Source organism: Eupeodes corollae, chromosome 1, assembly GCF_945859685.1.
Source record: "Eupeodes corollae chromosome 1, idEupCoro1.1, whole genome shotgun sequence".
In the NCBI taxonomy this organism is placed as follows: domain Eukaryota; kingdom Metazoa; phylum Arthropoda; class Insecta; order Diptera; family Syrphidae; genus Eupeodes; species Eupeodes corollae.
The window spans coordinates 213,524,168-213,536,726 of record NC_079147.1 but is presented as its reverse complement, the minus strand read 5'-3'; the positions used below and the strand labels follow the sequence as shown (position 1 = coordinate 213,536,726).

Sequence of the window (12,559 nt, the reverse complement as noted above, 5' to 3'; positions counted from 1 at the left end):
TAATACTAATGTCAAATACTGGCCGTAGCCAGGCAGAATATTTTAAGTGGTTATATTCAGTCGAGGTTTTTCTGACATTCTCCCCCTCGGTACATTTCTCTAGGCTTCTCACAAATGTACCTCTTCCTTCGCTGATATATTCAACTTAGCAAGCTTTACTGAAGGTCTTTGGTAGATTCCGGATTCAGTTTGTACGGTTGCACTGCGTACCTGACCGTCTTTAGTGGCGTTGACTTTTATGATTCTTCCCTTTTGCCATTGGTTGCGAGGGCTCCTTTCATCAATTATTAGTACGATGTCTCCAACTGCTAATGGTTCAGTCTGCATGTCCCACTTTTCTCGCCTAGTTAGTGTAGGTAGATACTCGGCGATCCAACGTTTCCAAAAATGTCTCGCGTGAAGCTGTGACATAAGCAGATTTGATTTAAGTAGCTTTGTATCATCATTGAAGTTGCCAAGTGGTATCATCCCTCCAGGTGACTGACGAAGAAAATGGTTAGGTGTTATGGCTTCGGACTGTTCGCTGTCGAGTGGTAGATAGGTTAGTGGCCGAGAGTTGATCATGTCCTCAACCTCCATCAAAAAACTACGAAAAAGCTCATCGTTAGGTTTATATGATGTGACGTTGCTCACCGCGTATAAGGCGATCTTAACAGATTTTATAAGCCTTTCACAACATCCATTCATGTGAGGTGATGCTGGAGGATGAAAATGCCATTCCAGTTCTGAATTCACAAACTTTTCCGCAATAAGTTGATGATCGACTGATTTTAAGCTAGTTTTTAGTAATTTTTCAGCTCCGATAAAGTTGGTGCCTCGGTCGCTAAACATTTTTCTCACTGACCCTCTTCGACATAAAAAGTTCCTGTAGCAAAGTATAAATGAGTCAGCGCTGCAACTGTAGGCAATTTCGATATGGATAGCTCTAGTTACCAGACATGTAAATAGACAGATCCACCTCTTTTCTACTTTTCGGCTATTTACTATTTCAAATGGGCCTCCATAGTCCACTGCAGTGTTAGAAAAGGGAGGTGTAAATGCTTCAACTCGTACTTCTGGTAAAACCGCCATTTCAGGTGGAGTAGAATTGGCCATTCTTATCTTGCAACGGTTACAAAGTTTTCTAGCTCGTTTTAAAACCTGTCGTATTCTCGGAATATAGTACTTTTTTCTTAATTGATTCACCACCGTTTCATGATTAATATGACGGAATATTTCGTGATAGTTTCGTACCAGCAGCAGCGTCCCATGATGATCATGTGGAAGAATTATTGGCCGCCTCGAGTTAAAGCTTAAACAACTTGCGTTGTCTATACGGCTTAGTGATCTTATCACTCTATTCTCATCCAAATATGGTTTCATTGAGAATATGTTACTGGCACTATGGGGACGTTTCTTTTTTGATATGAGGTTTTCTGGCTTTGAAAGATAATTAACTTCGGAAGACAATCCCTCAAGTTGAATTATTCTGAAAATCACACGTTCTGCTCGCTGATACTCTTGTGATGAAAAGGAATCGTTTCCTCTTGTCGTACCACCTAGGGCATCTATGTATCTGCAGACAAATGCGGTAACTCTTAACATCTTGTTCCAATTCTCAAATCTTTTTATTGAAATCACTGGCTCTGTTGTTTGATGTAATGTTTCGACAGCTGTATGATGGCGTTCCTGATGTAAAGATATATCTTCAGGCCATTCTAATTCGGATTCATAAAGAAACTGCGGTGCTTGCATCCAACGATCAGTCATGTTCAATGATGGTCCCTTTTTCCACTTAGTCGCGTCATCTGCTGGATTCATTTCTGACGGTACGTATCTCCAGTTGGCGATGTTAGATATCTCTTGCACTTCTGCTATTCTGAAGGCTACGAATTGCCCTTTCACTGATTTTGCATCGGTTCTTAACCAGCTCAGAACTGTTACTGAATCCGACCAGAACACCACGCGATGAATACGGATTGCTAGAGATTGACGAATGCTATTGGCGAATCTTGCTCCAATCAATGCAGCAACTAATTCCAGTCGTGGAATCGACATAAGTTTAATGGGCGCTACTTTTGTTTTTGAACCTAGCAATGAACAAGTAATATTATCTTTTGACTGTATGCGAAGGTATGCCACTGTAGCACTGCAGGTGTTACTAGCATCGACAAAGACGTGAAGTTCTGTTTCTGCGAGATCCCATGTTGATTCAGCTAAGTAACATCTTGGGATGAGGACTGATTCAACTTGCTTCAATTCATTTAACCATCGAAGCCAGCTTTCATGATGATCGTCTTCAATTTCATCATCCCAATGAACTCCAGACCGCCAAACCTCTTGCATGAGAACCTTCAAGTAGCTGGTGAAGTGACCTATCAAGCCGAGAGGATCGAAAATGGACATCATCACCCGTAATACTTCTCGTTTTGTTGGTTTACGATCACCGCTAAGAACATCTTTGTTGCCTTTGTTAAACTTTAAGGAATATGTAAGTGAATCAGTTTTGGTATCCCACCACATTCCTAATACTTTTTCGGTATAATAAACAGTTTCCTTATCTAGGTCAAAATTGTCACTAACCTCCGAAGATTCTTCTCCTAAGGCAGCCATCACTTCTCTTGAGTTAGATTTCCACTTCCTGATGTGGAATCCTCCGGCTTTATGAATCATTTTGACATCTTTGGCTAGTGCAATTGCCTCTTCTGGTGTTCTTAGACTATCGAGCAAGTCGTCCACATAATGGTTCTTGATGATCGCTTCAACTGCTCTTGGATAATCTTTTTCATATTTTTTGGCATTTAGGTTTTTGACAAACTGAGCGCTACTTGGTGAACACGTCGCTCCAAATGTCATAACTTGTGTGATGTATACTGCTTCTCCATTTCCGTCATCCCATAAAAATCTGCAGGCATGTTGGTCTTTAGGTAAAATTTTGATCTGATGAAACATTTCAGAAATGTCTCCACTAATAGCGACTGCATTTTCCCTGAATCTCATAAGAATGCCTAGTAGTGATGGAAGCGCATCAGGACCTTTAAGTAAAAGTGAGTTTAATGATACTCCATTTACTTTCGCCGCTGCATCCCAAACCACTCTCAATCTTTCAGGCTTGTTCGGATTAACCACTGGAAACAATGGAAGATACCAAATTCGCTTGTGGTTTTGTCGTAACTCTTCAGCGGACAGCTTACGGACGTATCCTTTCTTGATGTAATCATCGATTTGATTTTGCATATCGCTTTTCAGTTTTGGATTCTTCTGCAGTCTACGATTCAGTGACAAAAGTCTGAAGTTGGCCATGGGTCTACTGTCTGGAAGTACAGGATCATCGTAGCGCCAAAGTAAGCCGGTTTCGAAACGATTTTTATCGAATTTTGTTGTCTCATCCATTATCATCTTAGCACGACTTTCCTCTTTAGATATCAGGTCATATTTTGGTATTTTTACTCCCAAACTATCCACGGAGAAGAAATGCCTCATCATATCGTCCAAGTTTTCATCGTCTGGATGTGAATACTCTTCAATGTGGTAATTTATATTCTGGCTTTTGGATGAGCTACTTGAACCAAACACTGACCATCCCAGCTTACACTTTGTTGCCACAGGATCATTCCACTCAGCTAGTCGAGTCCTACTAGGAACAGCAAGATGCCAGTCGCTTAGGCCTATCATTATCCTTGGTTGTTCTTGAATATAAGAATTAACTGGAAGCCCACGTAGATGAGGATGTACTCTGGCAAGGTCATCATATTTTAGGGTTTGCCTTGGTAAACCTAGCTCCTTTATTGTATGAGCAACAGGTATTTCGAATTCCTTGGCACCTTCGTATACCCCTGAAATTACCATTGAGACCTTAGTAGAATCCTCCTGTCGACGTACGCCTGCTGTCCATTTAAGGTGCAATACAACTTTAGGTCCATTTAATCCCAGTTCATTTGCAACACTTTCTTCTATTCTTGTTCCACTAGAACCACCATCGAGGAACGCCAATGTAGTAACCCTTTTGTCACCCTTACGAAGTGTGACTGGTATATACTGGAACTGAAAACAGTCACCCTCATTGGTATGACTGTTCTGTGATGTTACTACTATTGGTGTGGTACTGATGACATCTTGATGCATTAACGGATGATGTTTTCTCGTACAACCGGTGAAACTACATTTGACTGCCTTCTTACATACAAAAGGGTATTTAATTGCATGGGCAGTCAAACACTGGCGACAGAGTCTTAACTCCTTAACTTTTTCCCACCTGGCTAAAGAAGACATTTGTTTAAAAACATCACATGCCTCTAGACTCTTACATTGGCTTGCACATACTAAACAGGTTGAATATGGTTTAGCTTGGATGTGAACATTGACCCTACTTTTGCTATTCGACTTTTCGTTATGAACAACTTCCCTCCTACTAATACTTAACTCAGAAATTGGAAGTACTTCATACACCTTTTTTGCTTCCAACTCTAACCAGGAACCGAACGCAATAACACCTTTAACTTCCCTGTCCATTGAGAACGTAGCCCACTTCATCTTCATATCGTTTGTAAGTTTCTTGAGTAACTCTTTAAGAAGAAGTGGGTTATCATACTGGCTCGCGAGTCCCGAAGCCTTCATCACCGCATTGAGATTTGTTACAGCAGTGGAAAACTCTAGGATGGATTCTAATTTATCGGGTTTGACTACAGAAAGTTTAGCGAATTTTTCTAATTGACTTTCTAAAATTACGTTTGGTTGGCCGAACGCTATTTCTAAAGATTTTATAATTTGTGGTACACACGATGGCTCTGCTAATTGGCCGGAAACCAGGTTCCGTGCCCTTCCTTTTAGCGCTTGTTGGAGACGCATAAGATTTTCGTCAATGCTGTACCCACAAGCTTGAGTGGACTGGTCGAACATTCTCTTGAAGAGTGGCCACTCCTCAGGATTGCCAGTAAAGGTTGGAAGTTCCCTATAAACCTTCCTGGCAGCCAATTCCCTCTGGCTCAGTGGTGTTGGAAGTTCAAATACGGTTGGTTGATGCAGCATTGGTGTAGGTATTCGCTTAAATGCAGTCGTAGATGATGGTTTGAAAGCAGGTGCCGATGGGTTCATAGCTTGGTTCCTACTACTACGGATGGGCACCTCGTCATTGATCCATCCCACATCGTCCTCGCTTTCTGACATTTCGTCAATGAGTTCTTCTTGGCGTTTCAAAAGTTCTTGCTCTTTTTGTAGATTGTCTCGCTGTTCCCTTAGTATGTCACGTCGTTGTTGAATAAGATTCAAACGCAAATTTCTTTGTGTTGACGAACTGCTTATGGAGGACACTGAACGTCTATCCGATTCATTGTGCAAGCCTGTCGAACCAACAGAAACTAACCTGGGCTCAGGAAGCGGAGCACCCTGGCTATCTACAAATGATCCTTTCAAATTTATATAATCCTCTTTAAACCCTAACCATTTCTTATAAGAATTATTTATAACTGTTTTACGTTTTTTCTCAAGAACATTTTTTTCTACTACCTTCATCTGATTTATTAGTTTTATATGTAGTGCATCAATTTTCCTCAGATTTAATATTGAGCACTCCTCGCAAAACCACTTAGAAATAATTTCTGCCTGACTACGACTTATATCTACACAAATATAGTGATACCAATGTTTACATACCCCGTCGCAGAACACCATTTCCTGGTTATACCCTTCTCCACAAATCCTGCACTTTGCTGGATTCCTTCTGGCCTTTGGTGTCTTATTTCGTGGCGCCTGATGGTGTTGCTGCTCCTGCTGCGGCTGATGTTGTTGCAGCTCCTGGTTCTGCTGATGTTGTTGCAGCTCCTTGTGCTGCTGGTGTTGTTGCAGCTCGTTTTGGTCATCATCTTGAATTGGGTGGCCTGCCTCATTATCATTTCCTTGAGACACAGGCGGTGGCGTTCTATTGATGGGCATATTTTTGAGCACGAATTTATTAATTAAAATTTAAGAATGTTGTCAAACTTTCAGACAACTTAATAAAATATAAAACTTAGAGCTTCTTACAACTTTACAAAAAATACTTTATTCATTTAATTTTATAAAAAAGATATTTTGCCAGTTGGCTTAAATTTTAGTTTGTTCTCGCTCAATCCGTGTTGTCTTCGACGCCGCCGTTATTCAAATGCAGAATTCTAAATCTTAGTCCGTTATCCGAAAATTACATATGTATGTATGTAAATAGACACGTATTTAAGGATGTATGAGTGAGGAATCGAAAAAGGCAGAGGCGAACGGAAGTGAAATAAAAATTGGCAACTAATACTAATGTCAAATACTGGCCGTAGCCAGGCAGAATATTTTAAGTGGTTATATTCAGTCGAGGTTTTTCTGACAATGCTTTTACCTTACTTGAGAAATTTAATAAAAATGGATCATCATATCGTAAATCAAATAATTAGTTCTATAGAGGAATCAACAAAAAAAAATTCATTAATGTAGAAAGAAATTTTGTGGTTCATGTTATTCTTCTACGCCAAACAGAATGATTTTCCATGTTAGCTAGACATACAGGACCGATCCAATTGGCTCCGAGCTATTTGTACACGGTCTTAAGGGACAAGATCCAAATACGTAAACAGACGAAACTACTTGCCTAGTTGATTATCACGGCAGAGTCGAGCCTTGGCTAGTTTGTGTGTTATTACACTCAGACGTTTTTAGAAAGACGCAAATAAGTGCGAAAGAGAAAGTAGGTGAACTAGAAATACTTTAAAAAGTCTCAACCCGCTCAGTTTTGGGATCAGGATTGTCTTGGATGGTTTGTGACGTTTCCCTTTCTTGAGTTTCTCTGTTTTTTGGCCTTGCTTTATTATTGTTTTTAGTGTTTCCGAGAAAACAATAAATATGCCACCGGACAATTTCAAGTGGAGGAAAGAACTTATAAACGAATTAATTTAAATGAAGGAATGGTTGAGAGAATCTAGCTTGGTAGTTTAAGCTTTGCATTTTAAACTACCCGTTCACCGGTTGAAACAAAGTGGCAGCCAACTTATCACCTGAGAATATTGCGTCTCTCAAAATTGCAAAATTGTATTTTTTCTTAACATAGGAAGGTTTTGTTATGAGCCTGATTTGTCAAATTGAAAATTTTGACATTTCGTGACGTTTCAAGGTCCCTAGAGTCGAAATAAAAGATCAGTACTTTCGTACGTTGGCGACGTTTTTTTCTTCGTTTGTAGCTGAAGAACCAGAAGAGATATCGACTTCAAATAAATTTGTGTATACAGATAATAACGCAGAAAGATGCAGGAAGGGCTCTAAAGAAAATTGCGTGGGTGTTTTTTTTACCATAGCAGTTTAAAAAAGGTGAACATTTTGGTTAACCCTAAATATCTCATGAACCAAAAACGATAGACTTAAATAAACATTTATATAATATATAGTAACGAGATACCAAACAAGTATATTTTTGAAAATAAAAAAACAACTCACGGTTTTCTTATAAAACAAAAAACTGAAAAAAAATTTGTTACCTCGAAAAAAACGAAAAAAATGGTTTCATCTTTGAAACAATTTCGTGGAGCTAAAAATAACGTTTTTGATATTAAGGACAATTTTGAGAAAAATCGATTTTTTTTATAAAAAATAAAAACCTAAAAAAACATTACTCAAAGTTGGTAAACATTTAATTTTGACTTAAATATCTTTTCAAACATTTTAGATGATGGCATCTAACTTATTTACTGTTTTCAACAATTGATAAAATGTTCAGAAAAATAGAATTGACAGTTTTTAACAAAAATAAAAACCCACAAAAAATTTACCTTCGATTCAAATAGATTCTCAAAAATTAAAAAAAAAATGGTTTCAAACTCACATAAAATATTGTCTTGTTGTCGTTTCTAGATATCACGTAAACAATAGCCGCGTTTTATTATCACCATGATCTGATCCGGATCAGATCATGATAATAAAACAGCATTGGATCATCATATTTTTTATTATTTAAAGTTTGGTAGCAGTGTCAAATTCTTTCTTTCAAAAGTGACATTTCGAAGCAAAAAAAATATAAACAAATACCCAAAATGGAAGCTTCTGTGGTTGATGTAAGTATTCATTTTAATTTGTATTTCTTTTATCTATTAAAAACTTTTATAATTTGCAGATTTTATTGGACAGTGATGAAAGCGAAGAATCAAACAATTCAATTTTATCCCTATTAAATCTTATCGATGATGATTCAAGTTCCAGTTGTAGCTCTACAACTTCTGAAAATGTTCCTGCAAATCACCAAAGGATTAAAAACTTTTTTGAAATAATTCAAAGCTATTCCGATGGAGACTTTAAAAAACACTTCAGACTTCATAGGTCTACCGTCCACATATTGATAGGTATGCAGTCAGTGAATAATATATTTATGTTTAGAAGCTAATGTATTTAAAATGTATTTCAGATCGGTACAAGCATTTACCACGGTTCAATTCGACACCAAGAAGAGGTCTGCCGAAAACTTCTGCCGAAAAAGAAGTATATATATTTTTGTGGTACATGGCAAATACCAACACTTTTCGCGAAGTGTCTAATTTATTTGGCGTGTCACAGTCCACAGCATGGCATATTATTCAAAGAGTGACAATGTGGCTAATATCCATTGGCCATGAATATGTTAAGTGGCCAAGCAGGGATGAAATTGCTCAAAATATTGCTTTAATGGAGGAAAAAACAAAGATGCCAGGAATTTTGGGTTGCATAGACGGATCCCATATAAAAATTAAGGCCCCGGTTCTGAACAAAGAAAATTATTTTAACAGGAAGCATTATTACAGCATTTTACTTCAAGGTGTTGTTAATGCAAAGAAAAAGTTTATAAATGTCTTTTGTGGAGAACCGGGGAGTTTGCACGACAGCCGACTTCTCCGAAGATCGGATTTATATAGAGTTTCATTCGAAAGGACAGAAGAGCGTTTTCCTTTCAACTCATTCCTGCTTGGTGACTCGGCATATCCATGTCTTGAATGGCTGATTCCACCCTTCAAAGACAATGGGAATATGACAGATTCTCAACGCAGATTCAACGAAATTCATTCTTCTGGGCGAATAGTAATTGAGCATACTTTTGGTTTGCTCAAAACTCGTTTTAGAAGAATACTTCATTTTACGGAGCACACGAATATTAACTCTGTCGTGAACTTAGTGGCATGCGCTTGCATACTACATAACATGTGTGTAGACAACAACGATGAGTTAGAGGAAAGCCATCAGCATGAATCTTTTCCAGAGCTTGATTCTTATTCAGGAACTTCAAGCAGTTCAAGGCGGCAGCAGTTAATGGAAGATTTAATCAATAGACACATAATTTAAAGAATAAAAACTGCTTGTACTCTTTGAATACATTTTTTTATTAATATAAAAACAAATAATTAAAATAAAAGTAAATAGAAACTTAAAACATCACATATCATTGATTTCATTTCATATTTACATACATTAAAAACAAAAAACAAACAAAAAAGTAAGTAGGAACTTAAAACATCACATTTCATATTGAACTAAATAAATATTTACATACATAAAAAAATGTTCAAAATACTTTTACATGGGAATTTTTTGAAATCATTCTTTAAATTGAAAATGGTTGTAAGAAACACTTAGGTGACATAAATTAGAACTCAGAACCGTCTAACCTATCTCAATGAAGAGAGTAGTTATGAAATGACAGTGGGTTGTATGTAACACTTTTAAGAATTTTGTATGATTTTCTATCGAAATTCTTGGAAGTGTTACATACAACCCACCGTCATTTCATAACTACTCTCTTCATTGGGATAGTTCAGACGGTTCTGAGTTCTAATTTATGTCACATAAGTGTTTCTTACAACCATTTTCAATTTAAAGAATGATTTCAAAAAATTCCCATGTAAAAGTATTTTGAACATTTTTTTATGTATGTAAATATTTATTTAGTTCAATATGAAATGTGATGTTTTAAGTTCCTACTTAATTGAATTGAATTGAATTGACTTAAAATTAATTTCATTCATCCAATTTAAATTTGTTTATATAAGAAATAAAAACTTTTAAGAAATGTTACTAAAATTGGTAAAAATAATAAAAAATCTCGTTAAAACAAAAAAAACAGATTTTTAAATCAAACTATTTTATCATATGCAAAATATTGTCATTAATTTTTTAATTTCTTAGAATCATTCCATTAACAAATTTTTTAACAAAACACGAAAATCTACAAACCTTTTAAACAAGAGAAATCGACAGACACAGGATGTCAGTGTTGGTCGCATCTCAGCCTCTTTTTTAATTTCGTTTTCAATGAACAACAAAAGCAGGTTAAAAGTTTCTTCATTCCTCTTTATATAATTTAAAAACTATGGTTTATCATTCGATTTTAATTCTTTTGTCAAAAAAGTGAAGGACCCGAAGTCAGATCTATTTTCTCTCCAGATTTTATTCCAATTCACTTTTTTCTTTTGCTTGGAAATTTGTAAAGCACAAAGGTCTTACGATTCTAACAACATTTCTTCATCGAGATGAGAACAACAAATGGAAAAGAAGTGTCAAAAACAAGAAACCGAAAAATGCGAGATGGGATGAGTGCTCAAAAGAAAATATGCGAAACACGCAGCGTACAGAAAGTCTGAGTGTATAATAACACAAATAAACAGTCGATTTTGGATCAGCTCGAGTCTATTTGGCTCTCTCGTGTACGTCCAGTTTTAGGGGTATTCCCGATCTGGGGCAATATGCCTAGTAAAAATAGGTTTTTTTTTTTAAAGATCGTAAAAGTTCTGTTTTTAGTTTGCTTGCAACACTGAAGTAAATACAAAATTGAGTTTGGCAAATTATTTTATTTTCACTTCTGCATTTTTACAACAAAAATAGAACTATTGCATCAGATCGAGAATACTCCAAATCATTTCGACATTTCGTCACCCAGACTGAGTTGAGGACTGTTAAGAAACGTTACTATTTGACACTTTTTTGGCAATGAGCTTAGGAACGATGTGATTCTGACATCATTGTGTTACAATCTTAACCATCTCAACGTTTAAAAACCACAATTGAAAAAAGAGACAACTGTGAAGGGTGATTGTCCAGAAATGTCAGCTATTTTGGTGTTCCAATTTATGCTTGAAGCTTATTTGAAACCTTTAAATAGACGAAAAGCTCAGTGATAACCACATGTCACTATAAATAGACTTTTTAGGTTTTGGTTTAAAACAGTTTTCCAGATGTGACATTGACAAATCATCGAAAAGTAATTATTGGTATTATTAAAAGAGCTTCCTTAAATTAGCCGTAAGGATACCGCATCAACACTGTAGATATGGTTGGTAAGTGATAAAGCCGATTATTTATTATTTAAACAAGAAACATCCCTTAAGGCTTTACTACATTCAAAAACTTACACAATTGCAAAAGAAACGCGAAAAATTATAAAAGAAGCTGAAAGATAAATGAAACTTTTAATTTGTGTATCTGTATCAACAAAAGACCCCACTTACATTAAGCATCAAAGTTCAATTTAAATAATTATCTAAGCCATTTATACACATATACGACATGTGAACAGTCTATAAGAAAAGACTTTTTGTCACACAGATGTCACTATAAAAACCCACACCCAGTGAAATGTCAACAGAATTCTTTTATTTACTTTTATTTGTTCTTTTTGGTTAAGTTAGAAGGAGTTTCGAGGAAGCCGGATTTCAAAATTTAATTTCATAACATATTAACATTATAGAATTATAAAAATCATGTCAGAAAGTGATGAACCCACCCCATTGACATGTGATGACTTCAAAATCACTGCCCAATTTACACCGGAAGAATACGAAAAAAACTGGTCGGATCGTTTGAGTGAATTATCTGAGGACAATGATTTTGAAGAACGGACTAAAGTATTCCAGAAATTCTATAAACATATTTGGAATCTCTTATTTGGATCGGATGCAACACCTGAATCTCGTTTACTAGCCGTGAAGTTCTTGGAAGTTGAACGTCCTGATGCTGCATTTTTCAATCCATTCGAATACAATGATTGGATACGGACAGTGAAGGATGAGATCATCAAACGTGAATTGTTTGATTTGTGGAAAAGTGAGTTCGTAACAAAACAACTCGGATTATTATGGGCAAAAGATTCGGATTATTTTGATGATATGGATGATCCAGAACCAAATGAATTCTACAAGTTAAATTAATCGATTTGAAATGAAAATGTTTTGATACAAATAAAATATATGTACCTATTTTGTTGAGTTATAAATGATGTTTGTTTCTTTTGTCCTATGGACCGTTTTGCTGTTTTGGGTCTCAAACAATTTATGAATATTGAGATAGATTCCAGAAGGTTTGAAGGAGCAATAATAAGAATTCTATAACCATAAGTGGACTGAGCTTTGTATTATATTTTCTGACAGTAAAATATAAAATGAAAATGATTAAAGTATGTATGTATGCACATATAAGAGAATATGGAAGTCTCACTAGATTTTAGAAATTAAAACTTGCCAAACAATATTGTTCAAGATGACGTATACTGCATGTTGATAGGAATGTATCGCTCTGAAGGAATATCATGTTATATTACCTTTAGTTAGTAAAA

The 12,559-nt window shown here is 36.1% G+C and overlaps 2 protein-coding genes across 2 annotated transcripts; one reads left to right on the top strand and one right to left on the bottom strand.

Moving 5' to 3' along the window:
• Positions 1–108: 108 nt before the first annotated feature.
• LOC129948470 (uncharacterized) lies at positions 109–5,910 on the bottom strand. Its single transcript, XM_056059481.1, has one exon. The coding sequence runs from the start codon at positions 5,908–5,910 to the stop codon at positions 109–111; it is 5,802 nt and encodes a 1,933-aa protein (XP_055915456.1).
• Positions 5,911–8,367: 2,457 nt separating this feature from the next.
• LOC129948458 (uncharacterized) lies at positions 8,368–9,297 on the top strand. Its single transcript, XM_056059471.1, has one exon. It carries the CDS (start codon positions 8,368–8,370, stop codon positions 9,295–9,297), a length of 930 nt encoding a protein of 309 aa, XP_055915446.1.
• Positions 9,298–12,559: the final 3,262 nt, after the last annotated feature.

Bases quoted from the DNA above. Each gene is read 5' to 3' on its own strand.
- LOC129948470 (XM_056059481.1), bottom strand. From the start codon at position 5,910: ATGCCCATCAATAGAACGCCACCGCCTGTGTCTCAAGGAAATGATAAT.
- LOC129948458 (XM_056059471.1), top strand. From the start codon at position 8,368: ATGTATTTAAAATGTATTTCAGATCGGTACAAGCATTTACCACGGTTC.